At 60.1% G+C, this 27,381-nt stretch overlaps 2 protein-coding genes across 3 annotated transcripts; both read left to right on the top strand.

The window, feature by feature from the left end:
- Positions 1–13: 13 nt before the first annotated feature.
- Positions 14–6,571, top strand: LOC113426472 (amino acid transporter heavy chain SLC3A2-like). Of its 2 annotated transcripts, none has more exons than XM_026688842.2 (8): positions 14–473; positions 556–714; positions 1,851–1,936; positions 2,230–2,307; positions 3,777–3,835; positions 3,958–4,132; positions 4,421–4,548; positions 6,068–6,571. In XM_026688842.2, exons 1-8 carry the CDS (start codon positions 152–154, stop codon positions 6,237–6,239), a joined length of 1,179 nt encoding a protein of 392 aa, XP_026544627.2. In that variant the 5' UTR covers positions 14–151; the 3' UTR covers positions 6,240–6,571. The 2 variants fall into 2 exon arrangements, with proteins under 2 accessions (XP_026544627.2, XP_087826420.1); XM_087970294.1 differs by having other exon boundaries at positions 3,958–4,146; positions 4,434–4,548.
- An 848-nt stretch (positions 6,572–7,419) lies between these two features.
- VASP (vasodilator stimulated phosphoprotein) lies at positions 7,420–27,020 on the top strand. Its single transcript, XM_026688844.2, is given in 14 exon segments — positions 7,420–7,869; positions 18,622–18,793; positions 19,685–19,853; positions 20,131–20,146; positions 20,148–20,201; positions 20,890–20,957; positions 21,440–21,732; positions 21,860–21,957; positions 22,634–22,694; positions 23,010–23,046; positions 23,873–23,918; positions 25,234–25,315; positions 25,591–25,648; positions 25,934–27,020. Coding segments are annotated over 14 exon segments (1,197 nt in total). The 5' UTR covers positions 7,420–7,864; the 3' UTR covers positions 25,972–27,020.
- The last annotated feature ends 361 nt before the right edge of the window (positions 27,021–27,381 follow it).

The raw sequence follows: 27,381 nt of genomic DNA, 5'->3' as shown, positions 1-27,381 counted from the left end.
GCTCACCCTCGAGCCATGGGACTTCCCACTGGGTTGTACTTCGGAGGGTCCCTGCATTTCAGCGTGATTTGTCTCTGAGCTTCACCCTCCGGCTGCTTCTTCCTTCTCTCTCCCACCCTCAACAGCTTCGTGCCCCAAGGAGTGAAGAAGGATGGGCAAGCTGGAAGACAGTGCCACCCTCGTGCCCAGTGAGCACCTGCCCTTGCTGGCCAAAGCGGCCCCCAGCGCCACCTACCTGAGCCAGCAGGAAGTGGCCGAGCAGGGCAGCGCTGCCCCCTGGCCCAGACTCCGCAAAGCCCTGATCAGCCTGCTGGGTGGCCTCTTCGCCTGCATGCTGCTTCTGGCTGTGGCCCTGCTCCTCTCCCTGCCCCGGCCTCGCCCGCCCCTGGGCTGGTGGCAAAAGGCCGCCTTCTACCACCTGCCCCCCTCCTCCTTCCCGGACTCCGATGGCGATGGGTGGGGAGACCTGGCAGGTAAGGACAGGAGGACACGACTGCTGGGCGAGTTGGATCCAGGCTGTTGGTGCCCCCTCAGTGCCCCCTTCCCTCCCTGCAGGGGTCAGGCAGCAGCTGGACCAGCTGGCAACCCTGCCCATCCAGGCCTTGGTGTTGGGCCCTATCCTTGAAGGCGGAGGGGCCAACCTGACCCAGATCGTCCCTGCCCACGGATCGCTGGCACAGCTGCAAGCTCTGGGGACTGACGGGCACAAGAGAGGTACTGGGCAGAACTGCTGGGTGGGACCGGGCACCCCTGCAGCTTTGCTTCCAGTTGCCCCAGATCCAAGGTGCTTTGAGAGGGCTGGTCAATTGCTGTGGAAGCCCAGGACCCTGAAAGGGGGGCTGGATTGGTCACTAGCCAGGAGGGGACCTCGTGAGCCCTGCTTTGTGTCTGGCCTGGCCAGCTCGGTGGTAAAAAAAAATGGACAGTCCTGGAGAGACAGCAGCTCTGGACCAATTGGACCCAGGCCAGACACGGATTCTGTGGTGGCTCTGCTTCCCCAAAGGGCTGGCAAAGTTCCTCAGGAAAGGCCCCCAGCCCCGCCAGTGAGAAGAAAAAGTCCTTTCCACTCTCCTGTCCTCCTCATCTCTTGAGGTAGACTGCCTCTGAACTTGGAGGCTCCCTTCAGTTGTTGTCTTCATCCATGTATTTCCGTTGATATGGCTCCGCAGCTCAACATGCTGACTTTGGCAGTGAACAGAGGTTAAAAACAAAAGAACGACAATGACACTCCAATTTTTGGCTAAAAGCTGTGAATAAACCTACCCTTTACTTTGCCTGACACAGTGTTACGATCGGTGATGCAACTATTAACAGAATAGCCGAATTGCAAAGGACCTTGGAGGTCCTCTAGTCCAACCCCCTTCTCAGGCAGGAGAAAGGGTTGCCCGGTCTTTCCCTGAAGGCCCCCAGCGTTGGAGCACCCACAGCTTCTGGAGAGAAGTCGGCTTAATGGTTTGTCACTGTCAGGCAATTCCTTCTTAGTTCCAGGTTGCTTCTCTCCTTGGTTAACTTTCCATCCGTTGCGCCTTCTCCTGCCTTCAGGGGCTTTGGAGAGTAGGGCGACTCCCCCCTCTTCTCTGGGGCAGCCCCTCAGAGATTGGAAGACCCCCAGTCCTTCTCTGCACTGGGTTAGCCCTACCCGTTGCCTGCAGCCGTTCTTTCACATGCCTCCAGCCTCCTAAGCGTCTTTGTTGCAACCTAGGATTGCACTGGCTTTTTTGGCTGCTGCCACAGACTGCTGGCTCATACTAGCACATCTTTTAGGAGTGAAGGCCTCCAAAAATTAACCTTGGGTCAATGGCTGAGGTTTTTTGCTTGCCACCTGTATTTCTCCCTCCCCGACCACCCAGGAATCCGAATCCTGCTTGAACTTCCACCTTGGGAAGAAGAGGGTGACGCCTCCGCCGAGAGCAATCAAACAGTGCAGCTCCTCAAGGTATCCCCGGCATTCGCAGCTTAAGGCTCCCCCAGGTTCGGAGGTGGGCCCGGGGGTGCGGGGTGGCCTCCATTCTCCATGCCAGTCCATCCTGGCTTGGAATCAGACTGAAGGGCAGGACACCCTGACTGCGGAGGGGCAAGGCCATCAGGTTGGCTGGCCCAGCCCTGCATTTTCCCAAGCTTAAAGTTATCTTCTCTGCTGCGGAACACCAGGAGCCTTGGCCAGAAGCGAGGGGCTCCCAGGCTGGGCTTCTGCCTCCATCCCCTTCTTTTTTCGGCTGTGTCCTGCAGGAGGCCCTGCAGTTTTGGCAGTCCAAAGGCGTGGATGGTTTTTTGGTGGCCAAGGACCCTGCCTGGTGCCTCCTCGCGGTGAGTTTCACTACTGGAAACCAAGCTGAAATGCAAGTTATTTGCAGTAATAACCTGAGTGGGCTGGGAATGGAAGAGCACCCCGTGATCACCCTAAATCATACTGCGGCCTGCTTTGCTTGGGCATAACATCCTCTAGGAAGTCCCTGTGGCTTGTAACCCCCAATTTAGGGTTAATGGGATGCCAACCTCCTGCGGCTTATTCAATGAATGCTGAACAAAAATGGGTGTAGCACGGTGTGTAAACTTAACTTCTTGTATATATATTTGTATTGTATATGTATGTGTTTGTATTTGTGTTGCATATGTATGTGTAGGTTGCAATGCATAAACCTAACCTTCCTGGAATAAGATGTCATCTAAGCGGCAATCCAATTTCTGTACACCACAGGCACAACGCCTTTGTTGTTATACCTCCTTCTCTCTCTCTCTCTCTCTGTGGCATTTGGGTGCTTCTGAACACGCTTTTATAGTACATAACATTTTATAGGATCCAAGATACATCAACTTGCTTGTTTTTATGCTACTCCCGACTGTTTTTTCTTCCTCCAGTTTATCAGTAAAGAAAAAACATGGAATTAACCGCATGGGAATCTCATGGGAATTCCTGGCTACAAGTATTCCTTCTTGCAGTGGCAGCAAACAAAACATAAAACTTTTGTTTTTCAAACTGTTTACATTTCATTTTATTGCTGAAACGATTGGGGGAAAAGAAAAGCTGCTTCCAGACAGGCAGTTTGTGGTGTGAGGATCTCATGCCTTTTGCTGACTTTCTGTGCGTTGCTCTTGCTGCACGTATGGACAGAGAGAAAAACAGGCAGGAAGGCACACCCACACACACACACACACCCAGGGCATCCCTCCAGATCTGGCCCCTTTGATGTGGGGCTTGGGAGAGGAGGGGTAAGCCTTCCCAATGGAGTTAATGCAGCACAGGCCTTCTCTCAGGCTCCCTTGCCCACAACTGATCATGACATGTAAAGGAAAGAGCGCTTCGGTTTTGACTCAAGTCAAAATTATAGATCGGAAAGACTTAAGAAGCCCTACTGCTAAAATGGCAACCTGGAAGCTTTCCTTATTTTTTAATTACTGTACTGTATCATTAAAGTACTCTGCAGTACTTTCATGTCAGCAGTTTTTTTAAAAATATTTTAATACCTAGCTGAGAGTGCACTTTAAGGGGAATGATGTATCGTTGTTTAATGGAGTTACAAAATGTGAATTGCTGCATACATTATTAAGGGTGGAAATGGGACCAGTTTGCTGTCTGTTTTGCTGCTGCGATTAAAATCTGGAAGACTCGAACTGTAACCCCAAAGACAATGGACCTTCCAACAAAAGACACGCTGATGGGCAGGAGGCCTGTTAGGAGAGGAAGCCCGGAGTCCCCAGCCCAGAATTCCTTCGTTATTCTACCTTAAGCAGCCCGGGATGCGGGAATGACGGATGTCTGTGAACTGTGACTGCAGGTGCTGAAGGCCTGGGGCGCCCTCCATGACCACGGGCAGAGCGATCCACGGGATCAAGGGTGAGCTGGCGGCATTTCCCCCCCTTTCATTCCAGCAGGGCGGGCACCCCCTGGTGGCGGCACTGGGGAGTGCAGGCATGGGGTGCCAGGAGAGATTTGAGATTCTGCCTTCTCCCTGGCAGGGCCCTCATCGTATGGGACCGGAGTGAGACCTGCAGCGCTTCCGAGGGGATGCCCAGCAGGGTCATCCTCACCTGCCACCTGCCGGGAACCCAGAGAAATCTCTCTGCCCAGGCACTGCTGCAACTGGCGCAGGGATCCCTGCAACTTCCTGGCACGCCGTGGCCCAGCTGGGCAGTAAGGAAGGGGTTTCTGGGCACACCCTGGGGGTCTGGCCAGTTCTACCCCAAGCACACCAAAACACTGGAAGCCAAAGCTGTTTATAGGAAGGGGGCTGGAATCCAGTCTTGGTCACCCATGTGGTGCCCTGGCTGGGAAGCCAAAATGATCCCGACAGGATGAGATACGCCGGCAAGACAGGCCGGGGCAGCTGGAAAGAGGTAGCCGAAGGGCATCCAGGCAGCTGGGCCCAGAGCAGGGGGCATCCAAAGGGCAAAGAAACGCTCCTTTTGTGCTTTCCTCCAGGTGCCCAGTGGACTCCGCCCTTCGGTGGCTGGGGGAAGGTCCTTGGGGTGCTGCTCTTCACCCTCCCAGGAGTGCCCCTGGTGCAAGGGGGGCCGAGGTCGCCGCTCCCGCTGGAGTTTGAGCAGATGGTGAGACAATCCCTCCGCTTCCCCCCAGGCCTGGCCGACCCTCAGCAGCCTTTGCAACTGTGCTCAAGGAGGGACTCTCCTTATGGGGAGAAGGGAGAGGTCGGCCTTGAGCCCCCCAAAATCAGGGTTGGAAGGCACCTTGGGAGGCTTCTAGTCCAGGGGTCTCCCACCTTGGCAACTTTGCTGTTCTAGTTTCACCTTAATCCAACTTCCTGAAAAGGCCCAGAGTCACTGGGTAAAATCTTGTATCGTGGTTAATGACCTTGAATTAGGGGCAGCTTCAGCAATAAGAAAGAAAACCCGCTTCGCACCAGGTGAAAACTAGCCCGTCCTTCGCTCGTGCCTTCAAATGAATCTAGCCAGGTTTTAAACCCTAGTTAAGCAAATTGCATACGGGACACCTTTTTCCTGAAAGAGCCATTACATTATTTAAGCCTCTGAAGCTCAACTTCAGGAGAACTTGCCACTCTATTACTGGTTTTAAAAGTTTCTTTTTAATGGGGAGTATGTCACGCCAGGAATGTTTTTCTAGTTGGCTCAGAGTTTTGATTAACCAGAGTGGAATTCAAAGCGTCACACATGGCTGTGGACACACAAGCCTCCCACGCAGGTAGATGAGACAGGCCAGGGTGGCATTTTGCAAACCACGACATCCCTGGGCATGTGGCGTCCCCCGATCACCCCACGGGCATTGCACCAGGGAAGTCCACGGGCACCGATCCAGGTTCCAGAGCAGAGATCAGCCATTCAGGCTGCTGGCCAAGGACAGGCCTACTCAGTGGCACCCGGGGGAAGAATGGGGCTTTATTCCCACCAAAGGGCACGTGGCTGGCCGGCGTTGGGACGTTCCCAGCACAAATGGCGTAAACCACCTCTAGGGAGGCTGGAGAGCCGCAGGCCGCGTCCTTCGGCATCTGTCAGAGTTGAGTTCTGTTTTGTGGGAGGGGGCAACCCAGCTGTCCTCTGACTGGCAGGAGCACTTAGGCTTATAATGTACTGCTTCAGAGCGCTTCCCAGCAGGGCTTCCCAACCTCTGGGCCATGGACCGGTTCCGATCCATGGCCTGCTGGGCACCCGGCCGTGCAAGCAGTGGACGGGTGAGCAAAGCCTTATCGGGCATGCGTGGGGATGTAGGTTGCCCGTGAAACCATCCCCTTGCCCCCCACCCACCCAAGGGCGGAAAACTTGTCTTCCACAAAACCTGCCCCTGGTGCCAGGCCGGTTGGGGGCCCAGCGGCTGCCCAGCGGCTTTCTCTAGGAGGTTTACAGAGTCAGCATATTTTCCCCAACCATCTGGCTCCTCATTTTCCCGACCTTGGAAAAAGCCGGTCAGGATCGGACTCCTGGCTGTGGGCAGGGCTGGCCGGCCATCCTGCATTCTAACCACTGCGCCAACATGGAAGGGGGACCGAAGGGAGGCTGTGGTTCCAGATTAGCTCCCCCTGCGCTTTCTGGGACCGGGGAAAGCCGCCTCAGCTGGTCTCTCTCTCTCTCCCTCCCCCCCTTCCTCCTCCCACAGGAAGGCCGGCCCGGCAGAGCCCCGCTGGCAGCCCTCTACCAGTCCCTCCTGGAATTGCACGCCAGGTCCTTCTCCTTGCAGGACACGGCCTTCACCCCGCTGCCCCTCCCCAGCCACGCCGAGGACCTCGTGGCTTTCCTCCGGCCGGGTGCCTGCTCCAGCCTCCTGGTGATCCTCAACCTGGGGCTGCAGCCCACCCAGCTCAGCCTGAAGGAGCTCAGCTTCCCCGGGCAGGCCAAGGTGGTGCTCAGCACCCACGCCGAGCCCCGGAAAGAAGCCAGCGTGGAGATGGTGAGGCTGGTGCCCCAGCAGGCCGTCCTGCTCCGGGTGCCTCGAGGATACCAGCCGTGACGACGGGCGGCCAGGGAATTCAGCCAACCGGCGGCCCTCAGGATCTGACCCCCAAACACACCCAGCTGTGGGCTTTGGGCCAATGCTCTGGTGCTCCTGCCCGACTGGCTGCTGTAGTTACCTTCTGCAAACTAGTAAAGCTGCTTGACCTCATTGATTTCGAGGTATCTGTTGGTTCCAGGGAGGATGCGCAACAATGTGTGTTCTGAACCCACAAATGTGGGTACAGACGTGTGTTCTGCAAGTACGTGGGAGTCCGCGGTGCCCAAGGACTGGGCCCTGGGCCGGCACCAAAAGGCCACCGAGCACTTGCTGCTCTGGGATGCCAACGCCCCGGCCAGGCCTGGCTTCCCTCCCGCAAACCAAACAGAAGGCAGGAGGAAGCAGGTGACGCCCCCCACCTTGGGGCTGCTGGTCTCTGGGCCTGGCAGCAGCTGAGGAGAAGCAGGAGGAGAGGAGCTTCTGGGCACACAGATGAAGACCACTCAGGCCCCCGCCCCCTCATTTAAGGGGGCCGCCTCCTGCCCCCAGGAAAAGGGCTGCACTTGCACAGGCAGAAAACCTGAGGGGAGAGAGCAGGGCAGGGGCCCGAGGGGGGCAGCTGCTGAGCCGGCAGAAGGGGGTGGGGGGAAAGGGGACCAGCTGGCTCCCCTCCGCAGGACCAAGCAGCTGCTGCTGCCTGGCCAACCCCGAAAGCTGGGGGCGGGGGTGGCTCTAAGAGGGCCGCGTCTCCCCTTTGCCTCTCGGATCCCGGGCTCGCCCGCTCAGCTCCGCCGGGAAGGCGGTCAAGAGGGCAAAAGCCGCCGGCGCGGTTCCGGGCGGGGAGGCCGGGCTGCCTTGGCTCTCGGCCACGGCGGCTGAGCCTTCCCCAAGGGGCCCCACCGGAGAGAGCCCTTCTCCCCCCGGCCCCCAGCGCCGGCCCTCGCGGTGCCCTTTTAAGCGCGCCGGCCTCGCCCCCTTTAAGAGGCGCCGCTGCAGAGCCTGCTGGAAAGCGGCGGGCGGGGGGCAGCGCACGGGCACCGCCGCCGGATCAAAGCGGGCGGAGGCCGAGCGGGCGCGCGCCTGCCTGGCTGCCGTCCCCGCCCGGCCTGGCTCCGGGATCGCGGCCATGAACCCCCGGGGGCGCCCGACCCGGAGCGCCGCAGCAGCAGCAGCCGCCGCCGCCGCCGCCGCGGGCGAAGGGGCGGAAGGAAGCGGCCGGCGGGCGCGGTCGGAGGGCTTCCCGGCGGGGCTGCCGCCGCCTGAGCGCAGCCCGCGGCTACGGAGCGCGGAGGCCGCCCGGCCGAGGTGGGGGAGCAGCCCGGGCCGGCCCCACCCACGTCCCCACCCAGCCAGGTCTGGGAAGCGGAAGCGGCGGCGGCGGCGGCGGGCGAGCAGCAGCAGCAGCAGCAGAGGCAGCAGAGCAGCGCCAGCCGAGGCTGCAGCGCCGCGCACAAAGCAGCAGACATGAGGTCAGTACCTGCCGGGCGGCCGCCTTTGTTGTCTGGGCCCGCGCCCGGCCCGGCCCGGCCCGACACCCGCGCCGCGCGGCAGGCGGCCGGGCGGGTTGGCGGGCGCGGCGGCGGGGCTTCCGGCTCGTCTCCGCCCCGAAGGAGCCGCAAGTTTGGCGCTGCGGCGGGGCCGTCCGGCCGTGCCTGGGGTGGGGTGGGGGGTCGGCGGGGCAGAGGCAGGGTCGCCTCCCCGCCTGGAAGGCAGCTCCGACGTGGCTTCGGCGGCCGAAGTGGGGCAAGGGCTGCCGGGGAAGAGAGGCTTCCTTGTCCGGAAATGGGGCGACTTCCCCGCGTGGGCAAGGGGCTTCTCCGGGCGGAGAGGGGCGCCCACCCCGGAAAAGATCCCGCCCGCTTTCCGGAGTGGAGTGTGGGCTCTGCACGCCCCTTCCTCCGGAAGCGCGAAGTTGGGTAGCCCCTTCCCGCAGAGGCGCGGGGGAAGCGAGGGCTGCCCGCGTGCAATGCCGCCCCCTCCCCACCCCCGAGGTACCTGGGAGCCGCGGATGACCGGCCGAATGGAGGCCCCCGCCGGCTGATGGGCGCCTTCCCTTCGCCGCGCTTCTCCGCCCCCTCCCGCCGGCCGGAGACTTTCTGGGGCTTGGGGGCACCGCCGCTGCGACCTGGCCGGGCACCTCGGAAGGAGGGGGTGCCCGGGGGAGGGTCCGGGGCCAGGAGTGGGACGGGGGTCCCCGGGGAGGGACGGCTCCTGGGCCGGGCCGGAGCGGAGGGCTCTTGCGAAGGGGGCGCGCGGGAGATGCCAGGCTCCAGGTCCCCCCTCGCCCGAAGCTGCCGGCCCACCTGCCCCCTCGGCAGCTCCCCCACCTGCTCTCTGCGAGTGGGGGCGGCGCCGCACAGCCCCCTCTCCCCCGGCTGGCCTTCCGGGACGGGCCCTTTCCGCCGCGGGGCCTGAGCCGGAGGGGACCTGAGCGCGGGCAGAGCGCTTTGTGGCGAGCGCAGCCCGGGCAGCCCCTGGCCGAAGCGGGGAGGCCCTGCCAGCCCTTGGCGAGCAGAGACCCAGGCAGCAGGCCCGCCGCTGCTTCCTGCCTGCCGCCTTAGTCATCGCGGGCTCCCCGGCAGCCCCCGCCCCACCCCAGCCCTTCTGCTCCGAGGCCGCAGCCCCGGGAAGAGGGTCCCTGGCCGGTTCTCCGGAACGCGGGTCAGCTCGCGCCCGTCGGAAGTTCAGCCGCGGCCGAAAGCGCCGCCTCGGTGGCCGGCCAGGTGGGCCTCGGAGGCAGGGATGGCGCCGGGACTCACCTGGCCTGAAGAGCCGCCCCCAGAATCCGGCGGGGCAGCCGGGGCTTTTGCGACTCGGTGTACCTCCCCCCCCTCTCCCGGGTCTGTCCTGTCCGCTACACGCCCCATTCAAGGGAGAGCCGGGATCTTGGTCAGCAGCAGCCGGAGGTTTGTGGCCGATGGTTGGCTGAGTTGGGCCCTAAGGTTCTTGTTTATTAGGGGAAGGGGCTTGGGGGGGGGCTTGGCTGCTCCCTGTTTGGCAGTGTGTCCCAGAGGCAGCTTTTCTGTTAAAGGGAACCACACAGTCCTATCAAACGGATCTCCAGCAGCTTTGGATTCCAGTCCCCATGATTCCCAGTAAGAAAGCCCACAGACATTCTTGTAGCCAGGGAATTAGGCCATTCAGGGGCCACTTGGAGAGTCCAGCTTTGGGAAGGCTGACCTGCCCAACATCCTGGGCCAACACACTTTTAGGCAGCCCCTAAACCAAGCATGAGAGATAAATCAGCCCTTGCTTGTACTTTTGCTGTTAGTTTGAAAGGTATACAATACCTGTACATGGAGGCTCTTATCAGCAATTGCTAAAACTGGACAGAAACCATTCCTGAATTTGTCTGCTCCCGTTCTTATTTGAGTGTTTCTCAGAAGCTTGTAATGAAATTTTGATTTCCTTCTCTTTGTGTATTTGTGCGTAAAAGAAGAATGCATGCCTTAGTAGCCCTTGTAGTTAGTCCACAATGATCAAGTTTGTTGGGTAGTTTAGTAGGTTTGATTCAAAGTTTTGGGGGAAGCCAGCTGGATCATTTCTCCTTCCCTGTCATGACGATTCCCTTGGTAGGAGCAATGTGGACTCAAACTTGCTACTACTATTTCTTCTGGCTGCTAAATAATTTTATTTTTAATCGTGTTTTCATCCAAATGTGCATACAGGGTTTCCTTCATATAAAGGAAGCTGACTTCAGTGAAAAAAAATGTTTTTATTAAAGGTGTTGCAGCATCACATTTTGTGTTCGTTCTCTAAACCAGGGACGTCCAACCTTGGCCGCTTTAAGACCTGTGGATTTCAACTCCCAGAATTGCCCTGACAGCTCTGGCTTGGGAATTCTGGGAGTTGAAGTCCACAGGTCTTAAAGTGGCCAAGGTTGGACGTCCCTGCTCCGTTTCCTAAGTTGTTCCTGACTATGGATAGACCCCCCCCTTCCGCATTCCCGTGAGGGGGGCTTTAGGTGGGCAGGAGGGTTCATGTGCAGGGGACCGGAAAGAGCCAACAAGCAGGAACTGCGAATTAAGGCTGGGCTGGAGTTTCAGGAAAAGCAGAGATTGGTCATGCGCTGGTGTCTTAAGACTTAGTCCCCCTTGGAGCAGCCAGCTCAGGGTATACCTAAAACAATTAAAATACTTTTCTGCAAACCCCTGTCAGGTTGGGAGTGCAGCCCAGCTCGGAGGCCTCCAGACACACCAAAGAGGCTTTTCAAGCAGGGTCAGCATGATGACAGATACTCTCCCAGGCCTTGCAGCCAGATGAGAGAGGAAAGGTTTTATTCTTTTCTACAGCTGCAGTCCTGAGGCCAAGGCAATAAGCCGCAAGCCTGCAGAACACAAAGGCTTTTTGAACTTGGCAACTACTTGATGATGGATGGACTTCAACTCCCAGAATTCCCCAGGCAGCATGGAGGCTGGAAACAGAAGGGAGGCAAGTCTTAGGGTCACCTCCTTTGTTTCCGCTGACTTTCTGCCTTTCCAGAATATGAAAAGTTCCCTCAAAATGTGCTTTTTGGCAAAGAGTCAAATAGAAAACTTGACCCTTATCAAATCCACTTCTCCTTTCCCCGCTCCTCACCGGCCCCCCAACCCAGCTGGCTGCTCAAGAACTATGGGGATTCTGGGAGTTGAAGTCCACAGGTCGTAAAGGGGCCACGGTTGCCCATCCTGCCCTGGAGCCAGATAGAGAGCAAGGAAAACGGCCCAAGTCTGTAGAGAAAGAAAGAAAGAAAGAAGAAAAAACAGCGGGGGCCAGGGGGGAACACAAGTAACAGAGAATTATGGCTGCTTTGTGGTGTGCATCAGAAACAGAAGTTGTGGCTGTGAGCAATTCCTCGCCCCCCACCCCGTGGCGTTTTGGGTCTTGCAGCAGCCCCTCCCAGTGAGACATTCGGGGAAGAAGGTCACTTCTCTCCCCCCCCCCCCCTCTGCACTGCAGGGCCCTCCGGTGGTCTGCCTGCTTTTCATCTGCTGTGTGCACTTGTATCCCGCCTTTATTATTTTTACAAACAGCTGAAGGCAACAACCATACATGGGATTCTGTCCCCCGGTTGTTTCCCACACAACAACCCTGTGAGGAGGGTTGGGCTGAGAGAGAACGAGTGTGCCTCAGGTGGGGCCAGGACTCGCCACTCCTCAGTTTCTGACCAGATTTCCTACCGCCCCCCCTCCCCCCCCAGCCAGCTAACTAGAGGGCAAGAAATAGGAGAGATTTCCCTGGTGCATTTGGTAAGGGACGAGGGGGTGGCATCAGAAATGCAAGCCCAGTTCGAGGGGGCTTGGGGGGGGGGGTTCAGAAATGGGTCCAAGCTGAATTTTACTTGAAGGATCCTTAATGCTCTCTGACCTGGGTTGTTTTCATGACCCAACTGGATGACATCATCAGTGCTACTGAGTCTTACTTACTTTAAACCCTTCCTCTGCCAGGACACGCCCAGCCTGGTTGCCAGTTTGGATTTTCCCTACTTTCCCGTTGGTAAAACCCCTGCAAGTGGGGAACCCGTCTGAGGGGCCCTTCTGGCTGGCTGGCAGCTTCGGGTGCTGCTTCCAGAGCCACCATGTCTGCTTCTTGCCAAACAGGCGGAAGCCAGGCCTGGCGGCTCCCCCCAGTTCCCCTTTTCTCTCTGGGTCTCTCTGTGTGTGTGCGCGTGCGTGCGTGCGTGTAGGCATGTTCATCTTAACCTTTGGGGCTCCAGGGAGCCGGACTATCCGGCCCAGGACTAAGCAGCCCATGTTGCTCTCCTTTAAAGCAAAGGGCAGGGGTGCAAGCCAGGCCCTTAAATTAAAAGATTTAATACTTCCATGTTTCTTGGTTGCTGAAATTCATCACTTCTCAGTTAAAACGGCCTCAAACCCAAAAGAAGGTCGGATCTCAGAGCAGGGGTGTCCAACCTGGGCCACTTTGAGACCTGTGGACTTAACTCCCAGAATTCCCCAGGGCAGTTGGGAAGGGGTAAGGTCAGCAAGGGGGGTCACACAAGACCACCCTGGGCAGAGCAAAGACCCTCCTAGCTCAGGGATGTCCAATCCTGGCAGCCTCCCCCCAATACAATGAGGGGGTGAAAGGCCCAGGAAGCAAAGAGGCCTATCCAGGTACAGCAGACTTGGGGTTCCTCAATGGAGCCTTTCTGTTGGGAGGTCACCTCCCCAAACGGGCCAGAGAGCTCCTGCCCCCCCCCCGGGAACCGCCCCCCCCAAGCAGAAGCCCCAGAAGCTGCGTGGGAGGGAAGAGGAGGGAGGGGCCCAGTTGCATTACAGGAGAAATGGGGATCCAGCCCGGAGGGACTTTTACCTGCCCTGAATGCAGGAACTGGGGGGGGGAGCAGGGGAAGCTTCAGCCAGGCCTCCTTGACCCCCCCTCCTCTGGACGCTCCATGTTGCACGGACCCTCCGACTGCCCCTTACCTGCGAAGGCCTCACCTGCCAGGTCTCCACTTCCCTCCCTTTCCCACCTTTGGAAGTGCCGGCAGCCCTGGAAAAAGGGACATGGCCATTCCTTGCCCTTACGGCCGTGGCCACCTGGTCAGTACTTATGACAGTCGCAGCCGTCCCAGGGGGCCACACGATCCCCTTTTGTGACCTTCTCCCAGGCAAAGTCCACAGGAAAACCAGATTCACTTAATGACCGTATGGCTAACTAAACAACTGCAGGGATTGACTTAACAACTGTGGCAAGAAAGGTCATAAAACGGGGCCAAACTCACAACGGTTTTGCTTAGCAACAGAAAAGTCCAGCTCAGTTGTGGCTGTAAGTCGAGGACCCCCTGCGAATGACAAGGGAGGAGCCGGTCAGGGAAAAGGGCCCAGGGCTCCGAGGCCCTGCAGGGGAGGGGGCCCCTCCCCACCCACCCATTGTGACCTCCCTCCCTCCGCCTTCCGTGGAGGAGAAGGGCTCCCTCCACCTGGGTGGCCAGCAGGGAGGCCGTTGCTGCTGGCCCTGCCCAACCATGGTTGCCCCCAAAATGGGTCCCCCCCAAAGGTTGTAAGGGGGGGGGGGCGCTCCCTCCAGAGCTAAGGGGGGGTCTTCTCCCCACACCTTCCTCCTCTCCCTCTTGGGAGCCTGACCAGCGGCCCTTTCCCTGGACGGTGCCCCCGCCCCCCCCCCCCAAGCACAGGATTTGTCTCCCTCCATGGGGGGTCCTGGTGCGAGGGAGGCAGGAGGGGCCCCTTTCCAGCCATTTTCCCAACTAGATTCGGAGGGTCTCCGGAGCTGCCGTCCAATAAAAGCCCTCAGGGCCCCCTCAAGACACCCCCATTTCTTTCCTGGCTCCTCGTCCAGTTCTCCCCCCACAGAGTGGCTCCGTCCTGTCCCCCCCCTTTCCTAAAAAGTCCCAAGCTGAAGACGCCGGAAAGGCCTCTCGGCAGGAAGTGACTCAGCTGCAGCGTCTCAGCGGCTCGGCTGGCCCAGATGGGCCCCCTTCGTGGGGGGGCTCCTTGCTGCCCCCTGCCTCTGCTGGCCCATCAGAGCTCCTTGCCCCCTTTGCTCCCACGGGGCCCCCCAGGTGTCCCTTTGGGCTTGGCCTCTTGGCTGCCTTCCCTCTGCCCCACCCTGGGGCCTTGGGGGCCTGCTCTGGGGAAGGGGGGGGCTGGCCCTGACCCGTGGGACCCCCCGGGAAGCCCTGGGCCCTGAATTGCCTCTTTCCACAGAACAGCCCCAGCTCCTCCGAAGGAGAAGGAGAAGCACTCCACCCAGTTCAGGTGGGCTTGGGGGTGGGAGGGGAAGAGGCCCCCCCTCTGCACCCCCAGCCCACCTGGGCCCCTCTGGGGGCAGCTCAGTCCCTTACACATGGGGGGAGGGGGTCAGAGAACGGCTTCCTTCCACTGGCAGGAGGGGAGAATCCTGCCTCTACCCCCGAATCCTTGGAGTGGCGGCCTCCTCCTGCAACCCCAGCTGAGCCCCTGGCGACATGGGGTGGACACGTTCGCTTCCCTTGGCAGGATCACGCTGGGCAAGCCAAAGGCCCCTTTGCCCGACCCCCCGAAGACCCAGGCCCAGCAGCCGGAGAAGCCCCCGGGCAGGTGAATGGGGCATGGAGGGAGGGGCGGACGGCGGGCATGCCGGTGCCCAGCTGGGGAAAGGGCCTTGCTGGGGGGCACGTCTGCTGGCTCCTGCAGGGACCCTTCTCTGCCCCCTTCCTTGTGCCCCGTCCCCTGCCGGTAACTCAGAGCCCCACTTCAGGCTGATTTGGGGGGGCAGAGAGGCCACCGGGCTCCGTGGCCGCCCTTGGGGGCAGGCAGGAGGTCTCCATGCCCTTCCCAGCCCCCTTCACATTCCCACATTCTCCACGGATCCGGCCAGGCCCTGCAACATCCCCTTATAAGGCAGGGCTGCTGTGAGGCTGCTGTTTTCCTTGCCTCCGCCCGCTTCCCTTCCCTCTTCCTGAGCCTTGGGCTGCCTCGGCTCCCTTCCCCCTCCCCAGGTGCCCCAGCCTTGCGCCTCCTTCCCCTCCTGGTAAGATTGGACCCCCCACACACACACACCAAGTTGTTTCTGGGGGGAGAGACCCATCATGGTCGCTGCTGCTTCCCTTCCAGCTGGCTGGCTGTGTTGGGAGGGGCTCCCAGACAGACCACATGCTTGGGGGGGGGGCACATGGTCCTGTGATAGGTCCCAGCCTCCCGGGGCAGTGCTTGGGGGGGGGGTGAGGGTCCTGCAGAGGCCTGGCATTCTGCTCCCTCCCCAAGGCAAGGGGCCAGTCTGTGGGGCACTTCCCATGCTCTTAGAAGGGGAGCAGAGGGTGCCCCCCAAGTGGCCAGGATTCCAGTGGGCCCTCCCCTTCCTTCGCAGGGCTCATGGCCAGAAGGCAGCTGGGTGTTTGTGTGGTCATCTCTGGGCAGCCGCTCTTGGTTAAACATTTCTAGGTGGGGACACACACACACACACACACCCTCTTGGGGGGGGTTGGGCTTGCAGGAGAGCGAGCCCCAGCCCCTCCCTGCCTCCCTGACCTTTGATCCCCTCTGCCCGGTGCTCCTCCCTGGCCCAAAGGCAGGCAAGGGTGGGGAGATATTGAGACAGCAGCAGCAACTCGGGGGCTTCCTCCCCCAGTGGGGGCTGGGGAGGGGGAGTATTTCTCCAGGCTGGGGCCTGCCTGCAAGTTTCGGCTGGGTGCAAAGAAGTGAGCGCTGGGTGCAATCGGGAGGTTGCCTCCATATTGAGGGGGGGATGCCTGCCTTAGACCAGCCTGCTCTTCAGGCTGCAGAAGGGGGTGGGGGCCGCCTGGTTCATCTTCATGCCCGGCTCAGGAGGTGGAGGTTGGCACTTTTCCCCTTGTGCAACGACAACATCCTGGAAGGAAGGAGGTTTGCTTGACACAACCTTTGGGTTTCCTTCCTTGCATCACTGCACTTGTGGTTAGGTTGCGTTTGGACCAGGCAGCGCAAGAACCGAGCATGGGAAGCCAGCTCGGAGGGGGCGGGCTGATTCGCGGGGGGGGGGGAGAGGGGGAGGCATTGCTGAACTGCCATCCATAGTCAAATCCTCGTCCTTTTCCTGCCTGTGATGCATTCACACATTTTCTGAGCTGGGCTTAGCCGGATGGGTGGCAGCAGCCAAAAAGGCTAATACAATCCTTGGTTGCATAAACAAAGGCATAGACTGCTTTATAAACGCTTAGGAAGGCCACACCTGGAATAAAGCATCCAGTTTTGGCCACCACATTTCAGACAAGAGGTTGAAGCTTTGGAAAAAGTGAAACTCAGATGATGAAAGGGGACAAAACCTATGAAGAACGGCTGCAGGATCTGGGTTTGGTTAGCCCAGAGAAAAGGAGGCCCAGGGGTGACCTGGGAGCAGCCTTCCAGTATCTGAGGGAGGGAGGGGCTCCACCTCTTCTCCAAAGCCCCCGAAGGCAGGACGAGAAGCAACCAGGAATGAAGGAGAAACTCCCTGCCAATGGGGACAATTAACCCGTGGAACTGCTGGCCACCAGAAGTTGTGGAGGCTCCATCACTGGAGGCTTTTAAGAAGAGGCTGGGCAGCCATTGGCCTGAAATAGTCTAGACCCTGGACTCTAGGGTGGCCTGTGTGAGCTGGACTAGAAGACCTCCGAGGTCCCTTCCAGCTCTGTTCTGAATGCCGTCAGTCAGTCCTAACTTGTGGGACCAAACCGTGACTTAGCCCAATAGGTGAAGGCAGCGATTCTGTGCATTCCATCCAGGTTTGTCCAGCTTCAGACAGGTAGGACTACCTGTCAGGATGAAGCAAGCCGGGGGCTTCTGGGCTGCATTGTTCCTGCAACGTGTGCCGTGTGGGATGGGGCATAAGGCCCTGGCTTTGGGAGTGGGAAGGCAGGCAGGCTTTGTGTGGGAGCCACAGCCTCACCTCCGGCTGCCAGAAACCTTCTCGCTCACCTGCCCTGCTTCCCCTCCAGGTGTGCCAGCCCTGCGCTCTTTCCCGGGGCACAGAAACTTACTCAACCTTCCCTTGTAATGAAAAGCTGCTGCTGTTTTTCAGGAAGCTGATTTTTCTCAGTACCTCATTTTGCACGGCTGCAATTACGGATATTTTTTAAACTTTGTGGAGCCCTGGGATAGTTTTGGACAAATTGTTCCCTGCACCTGGTGGTTCTTCTTCGGAGCAGGGGTCTCCAACCTCAGCCACTTTAAGGCTGGGGGATCCTGGAGTTGAAGTCCAGCAGTCTTCAAGTGGCCGAGGTGGGAGAGGCCTGCTTTGGAGGAGTCCTCAGCTGGGCCGCTGGGCTTTTATCCCGGCCCAGGGGCCACAGAAGTCTGCCCCCCTCCTCCAGTGAGCAGCTGTCGGCAGCTGGGCTGGGCTCTGCCCCAACCTGCCTGGAGGTCTGGCTCTCCCAGTTCAAGGGAGGGCGGGGCTGGGCCTGGCAGGGGAGGAGCTCACTGGGGGGGGGGAGGAAGGGAGGGGGTCCTGCTTTTGTTTTGGCTGGGGCTGCTTTCCCTGGAGGCAGATGTGCAATGGCCCCACACAGCTGGAATCATCTTCCTCCCCCTTCCCCAGGCAGCTACGGCTGTAATTGGCAGATCAGAGTTCATCTGTGGGCATTTCTTTCCGTGCCACCCCAGCAAGGCTTCTTCCGCCCCAGCCCTCCTTGCCTGGGCCTTCCGTTCCGTTCTTCCTGTTTTGCAAGTTACAAGACAATTCCTCCAGCTCCTTTGAGGAGAACTTAAGAACTCTCTGGGCTTCCCTTCCCTTCCCTTCCTCTCCCCTTCCCCATAACTTCCAAAGAAGGAAGAAACTGGCAAAATTAGCCCTTTTCTTTATCCAAATTTCAGACTGGGGGGACAAGGGAGGCAGGACTGCGAACAATAGAAATTGTTTGACAAAATGCAAATACTTTTGCATACTTCCCCCTTAATCCTTTTTTGCATTGGCCACAAAGGGCCCCTCCCTCTTTGACAATGGAAATGCAGCCCAGAGGAATTTATGGGCACTTTTCCTACCCATGAATTGTTCTTTAGTGGGCAATGCTGCATCTTTCTGACCTGAAGGGTTTGGATGGTTTAGAAATATGAAATGCAAATAAATAAATAAATTTAACCCGTCTGGAACTGAGGAGAATTGGGTGGGGCGGTGCACAAGCCCCCAAGCCCCAGCTCTTCAGCTTCCGATAGGAAGTGTTGCGCCCTGGCTTAGAAGGGTCGGGGGTCCCTCTGTGGCTCACCGGATGAGGTTAACGGGGGGGGGGCGTTATTGGACAGTGGGGTCCAGGGTGCCAGTGGTGTGACCCCTCCAGGAGGCGGGCCCTCCCATTCAGGCGTCCTTCACCAAGGGGGCAGAATGCCTTTCCCCCTCTGGGACATTCATCCCGGATCTTAAGCGGAGAGGAAGCCCCTTTGCACCTGACCGGTTCCTCTCCCATCCCCTCCCGTCCCTTTGTGCTGGTCAATCTTGGCAACTTTAAGTCTTGTGGACTTCAATTCCCAGGAGTCCCAGGCCCCCAGAATTCAATCCCAACTTCAATTTCTGGGAGTTGAAATCCACAAGTCTTAAAGTTGCAAGGTTGGACACCCCTGCTCCACATCAAAGGCAAGGTGAGAATTGGTATGTGAACACGTCTAACACAAATGTAGCCTCCTGTCTCACCTGGGACAGGTGTTTTGAGACGGACCGGCCCTGTGGATGGCAGCCGTGGGGCTGAACTCAGTGGGGTTAAAGACTGCTGGGAAGGGGGCTGTGTGACCCATTTTGTGCCCCATTCCTGCTGTGTCTGACCCTCCCCCCGGTGGGGCTTCTGTCTCTCCCTCCAGCGAGTCGGTGGTCTGCAGCACCCGGGCCACGGTGATGCTTTATGACGATGCCAATAAAAAATGGGTCCCGGCAGGAACTGGTGCCCAGGCCTTCAGCCGCATCCAGATCTACCACAGTCCGGCCAACAACAGCTTCCGGGTGGTGGGCCGCAAGATGCAGCCAGATCAGCAGGTAACTCCACGCGCCCCCCCCCCAGTGGTTTTAAACAACAGCCCTCCCAGCCGCCCCCGGGGTAATCTGGAGGCCCAAACATCCTGGGGCCGGTCAATAAAGCTTCCCACGCTCGCCAGTCTGAGCTGGTGCCCACGTTGTGGGGGGAGGCTCCTTCCTCTTTGGGGGGGGTATGGGTGCCCCCTCCGTGTTTGCCGCTGTCCACCCCTTAGTCTCCTGCACAAGTTGAGGGAAGAATTCCAAGCTTACTTTCTCATCCTCTGCTTTAAAATCCCCTTCTGTTGAAAAATAGCAACCTTGCAGGCAATCCTCGACTTACGGCCACAGCGGAGCTCCAAATTTCTGTTGCTAAGCGAGACAGTTGCTAAGGGAGTTTTGCCCCCTTTTATGACCTTTCTGGATGCAGGTAGCTGTTAAGTGAATCACTGCAGTTATTTAGTATCCCGCTCCACCCCCGGCATTTGCTTGTGCAGGGGATCATGTGACCCCGGGACACTGCGACCGTCGTGACTACGAGTCAGTTGACAAGCGCCTGGATTTTGGCCACGTGGCCCTGGGGAGGCAGCAACGGTTGTCAGGGGGAAAAGGGCCGTAAGTCCCTTTCTACAAAGCTGCTCTAACTTTGAACGGTCCCCAAAGAAACATTTGCAAGTTGAGGGCGGCCTGTATTGTTGTTTATTATTATTATTATTTATTTATTATTTATATTTATTATTTATGAATAAAACTACCTGTGTGGATGCAGTCCTGGCCCCAAGGGAGCGTTTCCTCCGGCTCTGGGCTGTGGAAGGGGCCGGGGGTGCCCGCTGCGGGGGGGACAAGGCTGTGCCCGGGGGCGGCACCCCGAGGTCCACGGGGCCTCCTCAGCCGGCTCTGCCCGTGTCTCTGCAGGTGGTCATCAACAGTCCGATCGTGAAGGGGCTGAAGTACAACCAGGCCACGCCCAACTTCCACCAGTGGCGCGATGCCCGCCAGGTCTGGGGGCTCAATTTCAGCAGCAAAGAGGACGCCAGCCAGTTTGCCAACGGCATGATGCACGCCCTGGAGGCCCTGGACAGCGGTGAGGCGGAGTGGGGTGGGCACCGGGGTTGGGGACCGGGGGGCTGAGCCAGGAGAAAAGGCGGGGGAGCTCAGGTCCCCAAGTGGCCCCATCCAGGCTCCCCAAGAGAAAGCAGCCTCCCAAGCCCCCCCGCCCTCTCCCCAAAGGGAGGGGGCTCTCGGGGGCAGGTGGGTCTCCAAGGGGGCAGAAGGGGGGCTCCTGGGTCTGGAGAAGGGCTGGTCTGCTGGTTGGCCTCTGGGGAACCAACCTGTTGTTTGGGTGGGTTGCGTCCCCCCAGGAAACTTGGCACCCCCTGCGCCCCACCCAGAATGGACCCACTGCAGACGAACTGGCAGAGCAGCAGAAAAGGTACCAGAAGCCCCGCCAGGTGGAAGAGCTGCGGGGGGAGGGAGGGGGGGGGGCCGGTCCCTTGAAGAAGGAGGAAGTTTCTCTGACTTCGTCAAACGTTTTCGGACAGGAGCGAAGGGGAAGGAAAGAATGATTGATCTCACTTTACTCGGCCTTTTGTTTGAACAAGCCACACACTTGAGGAGAGACAAAAAAAAAACCCCTTCCTTGCCCAGAGTGGAGGGTGCCAGGCTCCCCTTTGCAAGGGACGGGTGTGGGGGCCGCAGGAGACCCCCCCCAGGTCTGGCTCCAAGCCAAACTGCCCCTGGAGGGTCTCCTTTGGTGCCTCCTTAGATGCCAGAGGAGCTGCCCAGAGCAGAAAGCAAGGGTGTGTGTGTGTGTGTGTGTGTGTGTGTGTGTGTGTGTGTGTGTGTGTAAAGGCCCTCCATGATCAGATTAGCAGCTAATCGGCTTGCAGGGCTCCTGCTGGGGCAAATGCCCGCTGGGTCGGCTGGGCTCCACCTCGTCCCCCCTGGCGATGTGTGGCGTCCCCCTTTCCAGCCTCTTGCCCGAGCCGCCTGCCCCGCTGCCAAAGTGAGTGTGCTGCTGTGGTGGGCCAAGGGAGGGGAAGGGCCTGGGGGCTCGGGAGCAGGAGGCCTGCGGGGGCTGCCAGCGGGCACTGAGGCCTCTTCCGCCCTCTTCACCCCAGGCACCAGCAGCAGCTGGAGAAGGAGCAGCCGGAGCAGGCAGAGCGGGAGCGACGGGGGCCCATTGGAGGTGGGTGCCAGGGCGGGTGGGGGCGCCATCCCCTTGCTTGCCCCTCCCCCGGTCAGCTTTGCATTGGGGGCCTTAGGTGGGGTCCCTGGCCCCTTTTAAGACTTGGGGACTTCAACTCCCAGAGTTCCTCGGCCGGCTTGGCAAAGGAAAGAGGAATTCTGGGAACTGAAGGCTGCGAATCTTAGAGAGGCCGAGGTTGGGGGTCCCTTCCTTAGGGGACCTCCCCCCGGCTGGCCAAGGGCCCCATTCTACAGGGTGGGGGAGAGGATCTGGTAGCTGCTCAGAGGGCCCAAAGGGTGAACCGGCTGTGCCCCTCTCCCCCCCCCCCAGGCGTTGGCTGAAGCAGGCACTGCTTGGAGAAGAGGGTCCTGGGGGCGGGGGGATTTCCTCTTCGCCTTCAGTGGTTGGGGAGGGGGCGGGGCTGCCACGGCTGGGGGCTCCCATCTCTCTCTCTCTCTCTCTCTCTCCTTCTCTTGCTGCAGCCCCTCAGGTCACCCCTCCAGCCGGTGGCCCTCCGCCGCCCCCGGGACCACCTCCAGCCCCCCCTGGGCCACCGCCAGGACCTCCTGGCCCACCGCTGGGAGCCCACAGCGGCCCTCCCCCTCCTCCTGGGCCACCCCCTCCGCCGGGCCCACCGCCTGGCCCTCCGCCCTCAGGAGGGGGGCCGCCCCCAGCCCCTCCCCTCCCTGCTTCCCTGGGCCCGGGGGAAGGGGCTGGACCACCCACCGGCTTGGCTGCAGCGCTGGCAGGAGCCAAGCTGAAGAAGACGGGGAAGGTGAGTCCGCGTGCAGGAAGGGGCTCCTGGCCCTGAATATTGTTGGGAGGAGGAGGGGCTGTGGGTTGGGGGGGCCACTGGTTTGGGGGAGACCACCTCACTCCCCCCCATCTTCCCTCTCCTGCAGGAGGAAGGAGCCAAGCCCCCCCCTGGCGCAGGAGCCCCCCCCAGCGCTCCCGGGGGAGGGGGGCTGATGGAAGAAATGAGTGCCAAGTTAGCCAGGCGGTGAGTGGGCACAGCTGTGGGGGAGGGGTTGCCCGTTGGGGGGATAGCCTGGCTGTGGGGGCTTCTCCAGTTGCAGGATTCCCCCCTGCCCAGCCCACCCACCCCCAGCACCAAAAGGCTCTGTAGAAGATGGGGGAGAGGCCAGAAATGCCCGGTTTGGCCCTCCCAGGGCTGAGAAATGGTTTTTCGGGGGACAGTGACTGTCGGGGACACTACGTGTGTGTGTGCGTGCGTGCGTGCTGGCAGGATCCCCTGGCTGGTCCGGTATTCAGAAGGGCAGCCTTTGTGCTGTGGGGTGGGATGACTTTTGCAGCTGGGGGGCAGTCATTGGGAAAGCCGTTGGCTGGCAGGCCGGGTGGGGAGGGGTCTTGGAGGGAAGGCCGCTGCTTCAAGAGCCAGAAGAGAATTGGCGTCTCTTGCACCCACAAAGTCTTGAGTCCCTGAAAGTCCCGGGCCCTGGAGGCCTAGAGGGGGCCGGGGTCTCCCACCCAGCGTCTGCTTGGACAGTGCCACATGCTTCGGGCCCGAGAGGCATCCTGGCGCTGCCCCCCCCCACAGGCTCCTAAACACAAGTGTGTGTGTGGGGGTCTTATCTGCCCCTGGGGGTGGGGGCGTGCAGAGCGGGGGGGGGGGGGGAAATGAGGTTTAGCGTCTTCTGTCTCCTCCGCCCCCCCAGAAGGCGAGTGGCGGAGCAAATCGAGAAGGTGGTTCCAAAGAAGGACGAAGGCCTTTCGCAGGTGAGGCTGGGTGGGGCCCCCAAGGGACTTTCCCGTCCCGGTCCGTTGGGGGGGGCGGGGCGGGGCGCAAGACCTGCCAGCTGCACTTTAGTGGGGTGGAAACGGGGAGGCAGAATGCAGACCCCTCCCCCCCTCCCGTGGCTGAGTGGCCGTGGGAGGCCAGGTGCCAATCAATCTCAAGTCAGACCAGCCACCCACCCACCGCCCATTGTGGTGCTCCTGCCAAAGGGGTCTTCGTGGGAATGAGGAAGTAGTGTGGGGCACTGAGGGCAAGTTGGGAGCCCCCTGACCTTTGACCCTCTCTTTTGCCCCCAGCAAGAAGACGCCGATGCCGCTGGTGCCAAGCCCACAGGTGGGTCAGAGGGGGCTGCTGCAGGAGGCCCCCAGGGCAACCCCTGGTCCTTGGGCTGCCCGAGAGGCTCCCTGCCCCCCCCGATCAGCACAGGCAGGGAGCTGACCGCTGCATTCACACAGCCTGCTGAACCTGGTCACTGGACCTGCCCATTTCCTGGCCTTGCCCAACCTGTTGAAACGCACCCCAAGGGTCTGGGAAGAGAGCCGGGATTAAGGCCTTTGGCAGGTTGTGGGAATGGAGGCACCACGTTTGCAACGGCTTCAGCGTCGCCCCTCCCCTCCCGCCTGGGAGCAAATGGCCGGGACCTCCTGTCTGGGTGGGAGGGTCCCTGTTTAAGGTTGATCCCCCACCCGCCCCAGAAAAAGAGCCCTGGAATGTTTTCCATGCTTCCCTCCCTTGAACAGCACAGAGTTATGGAGTCTCTGCCTTCATTCCTTCAAAAACATTCTAGTCCTCATGATTGAGGGGGATTCTTGAAAGTAACAGGTGGTGAAAGGAAACTGCCCCCCCCCAGTGTAACCCCATCACGCTTTGATCTGTGTCACGTATGAGAAGACGAGAGCAGGTCCCTAGTAAGAAATGGCTGAAGGCAGCTCAGCAAGTGAGCCCAGCTGCATGGAGGGTTTAAGTGCTGGAATTCTACAAGGGGGGGAAAGAGCGAAAAAGGACATTGGGACTGGGGTGGGCTGGGCTGCCTCCCTTTCTGTGAGCTCCTCTCAGTTAAATGGGCCCCGAGGGAAGGGAGCTGGATGGAAGCACAGATGGGGAAGACCTCGCACCCAGAACCCGCTCCCCACAACCGTCCCTCGCTTGATTGTTGCAGATGCCTTCCGGAGACCGTGGGAGAAGTCCAGTACGACACTGCCCAGGTGAGGGGCACATTCCTCCCCCCACCCGGTTCCTGACCCCCCCCCCTGCAGGGGGAGGGGTTCTTCTCCCCGGCCCAAGGTCCTTGCAAGCAGCCCCAGAGAGAGAGAGCAGGGACAGCTGAGCCTTCTTGTGCCCACGCAAGGCCCCCTCCGACCCTCCCCCGCTTCCCAGCCTGCAACTGAGTCTCTCTCTTCCCCCATCAGGACAGCTGTGAGCCAGAAGACCACTGCGCCCCCCGCCACAGGTCGGCCACAGGTCGGCCACTTTAGGTATCAGGCAGGAGGGGCTGGGAAGCCAGAGACATACAGCAGGGGAGGGCAGCGCGACCCGTGGACTTCAAGCCCCAGAATTCCTCAGCCAGCATGGCTGACTCAGGACTCCTGGGAGTTGAAGTCCGCCGGTTGGTCCCCGGGGGCCAAGGCCTGCTCTACAGGGGGCTTTGGCAGACGTTGGGGGCAGCAGCTTCTCCACTTGACCCCTGACCCCATCACCCAGGCCGGTTGGATGCCAGGGGATGGCTGACTGGAGGGGCTGCAGCTGAGAAGGTTGGGGGTCGCCCTTTGACTTGCCCGCCTCTGAGGCCCCGTCTCGGGGGAGAACAGGGCCCCTTCCTGCCCCTGCTGGCATCAGGCTGAGCCACCCCCAGGGCAGGGGGCAGGGAAGGGGCTTGAGCGTCTCCAGCAAGCCAGAAAAAAGGAACCAGCCCCTCCTCCAGGGTGAAAATGGTGCCAGGAAGAGGGTCCCGGCCCCTTCAACCCCCGGCTCCTCTTTCCCAGAGCCTGCTAGTTTGGGAGCTGCTGGTGCTTTCTGGCTGCTTTTGCTTCCGGCTCCCCAAAGCTTTGCTCCTCTCCAGCTGTTCCCAAAGCCCCCCCCTCTGACCCCCTCCCTCTCGGCTTCGTGGCCTTCAGCTTGGAGGTGCTTTGGAGTCCCCCTTCCTGGTCTCCCGCCCCTCCCCAAGGGGCCCCGGGGTCCATCTTCTGCGAGGGGGAAGGTGGACTATACCTCAATGCATCCTCTGCCAATGAAGGAGAGGATTTGTAGCTCAGGGTTGACATGTGGGGGGGGGGGCTTGGTGCTCCCCGAGTTTGGGTGTTTTTATTCAGACGTTTCATGAACCAACTAGCTAACCCCATCAGTGCTAGTGACGTCGCCTGCAAGAAGAGCCCAAGGACCCCTCGCTCATCTCTGGGCAAGCCAGCCATTCGTTGCCCCCTGCCAACCCTGAGCCCCCTGCCTGGCCTGGAAGGGCCCTGCCGGGGGGCACCAGGGGAGACGGCTGTGGTCCTGACCCTCCCCCTTTCCTCCCTCTCCCAGGATGAAATCTGCGGGAGCGATGACGGCCGGGGAGCCCGCGGGGGGCGCAGGGGATGAATCCGAGCTGGAGCGGGTGAAACAGGTGAGCCCAGGCCCGGCCCCTCTGGGGAGCATTGGGCAGCCTGGTTCACGCCGGCCCCTCCTGGCCCTCCGAGGCCTTGGCGCCATGCGTGCTTCAGGGCTAGCAGGGCTAGCAGGGCCTGGGGGTGGGTGGGGGTCAAGTGGCACTCATGCCAGCCTGCTGGGTTCAGAAGGGCCTGGGTTGGGCGCTGCAGGAGTCCAGCCTTGCCGTTTCTGCCCCCCAACCCCCCACAAAGACCCAGGCTCCTTTCCCTAAAGGCCTGTCCTCCCCCCCAGGAACTTCTGCAGGAGGTTCGGCGTGAACTACAGAAGGTCAAAGAGGAGATAATCCAAGGTGGGTTGGCAGGCAGCCAGAAGGCCAGGGCCCCCCACCCTCATTCTGGACGAGGGGGGGCAGCTGCTGTGCCCCTGTGGCCTAGATGGAGCAGGACACCAACGGCCGTGGGCTCTTCCCATGGGAAAGCCCCACGGGGGGGGGGTGCGCCCCAAAGACTGCGTCTCAAGCATTGACGGGTAGCCCCCCCAGCTCTGCCTGGGGACGGTTTGGGGGGTCCCGGAGTAGAGAAGGCTGTGCTTAATTGCCCAAAACTGACCCCCAATTGTTTCGCCCCCTCTCCAGCATTCATCGCGGAGCTTCGGAAGAGGGGGTCCCCTTAGCCCCCAGACCCAGCCGGTGGCACCCGGAGTCCACAGCCTAATTCTCCCTCAGGCGCAGAAGAGAATAAAATGGAGAATCACAAAGGCCCCCTCCTCACCTTTCTGCCCCCATGCACCAGACCAGCCCCACACACCCCCTTCCCTTGTTGGCTCCCACCGTGCAATTTTGGGGTGGGGGAAAGGGACAACCTGTGCTGGCCCCCACCCCAGGAAGGGCAGGACCCCCACCTGTGCCTTACCCAGAGCAATAGCAGGACCCCCTCCTGGAAGGAAGTGGACTCTTTCCCTGGCGGAAGGGGCTCCCCTCTCCCCAGCCCAGGAAGGGCCAGGCCCTCTGCCCCCAAGAACTGTGCTTGGTTCCCTCCCCCACCCCAGAGGAGGCCCTCCCTCCTCGCAGCTTGCAAGGGCCGGATGGGCAGTTCGGGGGTGTTCCCATATACTCCCCCTCCTGGGAGCGTTTCTGAGCCCCCTCCCTCTTCCTCCTGCAGAAGAGGCGGCATAAGTGATGGGCAGAGGCCTCGGCTGGGAGGCCCCCGTCTGCTGCTCCTGGGGACCTGCCCCTCTCCAAAGACGGGGCTCTTCTGGGCCAGGGAAGGGCCCTGTCAGTCCCCCCTGCCCCCAAGACCCTTCCGCATTCCACGTCTTCGGCTGGTTTCACTCGGTTTTGTACCTTTTTGGTTTCATGCCAGGGGAGGGGGCCCTTTTAGGATGTTTTTCTTCTCGAAGGCCCCGCCCGCCCTCTGGGTCGTTTTTTAAACAAGGAGACGGTTTTTTCTCCCTCCTTCAGGCCACGGAGGGGAACGGGGCAGGTTCTTGGCTTTTCTACTGAGCTGTAATTTTTTGACTTTGTTTTTGTCAAGCTGGATAGAATATTATATTTTGATTTTATTATTATTGTTATTGTTATTACTGATCTGCTGGGCACCTCTGCCCGACCTCTTTCCACCCTTCCGCCACACCGCACACACCGCCTGCAGACGGGCACTAGGATCTCGGGCACGTCCACCAGACTCTCTTACGAATAAACCTTTTCCTTTTTTGTAAAGTTACGAAGCTTTCGCCGTCTGCACGTTTCCTTCCGTTGAGCTTTTGGGGAGCAGGGGGCCGAGGGCAGGATCCCTCCGGGTTTGAACCCCCTGCCAGGAAGGCCTGGGAAAAGCCTGCACCCACCAGGGCAGGAGGGAAGGCTGGGGGGGGGGGACAGTCGTGAGGAGGGGGGCAGCGTTGGAGGCCGGTGGCTTTGTTCACAATATACAGGCAGGCCCAACCGAGTGACCGTAGGGGAGCCTGGAATTCCCACTGTAAAATCAAGACGGTCGCGAGGCAAGGCGCCCACATGCCTGGACCTGATTTTACCACTTATTTTGTAGCGGTCATTAAGCAAACCTCAGAATCTCTATAGGGTCTTAT

Source organism: Notechis scutatus, chromosome 8, assembly GCF_049901735.1.
Source record: "Notechis scutatus isolate UNSWTSFEM ecotype Mainland chromosome 8, rNotScu1.2, whole genome shotgun sequence".
In the NCBI taxonomy this organism is placed as follows: Eukaryota; Metazoa; Chordata; class Lepidosauria; order Squamata; family Elapidae; genus Notechis; species Notechis scutatus.
This window is presented reverse-complemented; position numbering and strand designations above follow the sequence as displayed.

Excerpts from the sequence above, each read along its gene's own strand:
- LOC113426472 (XM_087970294.1), top strand. The coding sequence starts at position 152 with ATGGGCAAGCTGGAAGACAGTGCCACCCTCGTGCCCAGTGAGCACCTG. Across the intron at positions 474-555 it reads TGGGTGGGGAGACCTGGCAG|GGGTCAGGCAGCAGCTGGAC; the intron begins GTAAGGACAGGA and ends CCCTCCCTGCAG. Across the intron at positions 1,937-2,229 it reads AAACAGTGCAGCTCCTCAAG|GAGGCCCTGCAGTTTTGGCA; the intron begins GTATCCCCGGCA and ends TGTGTCCTGCAG.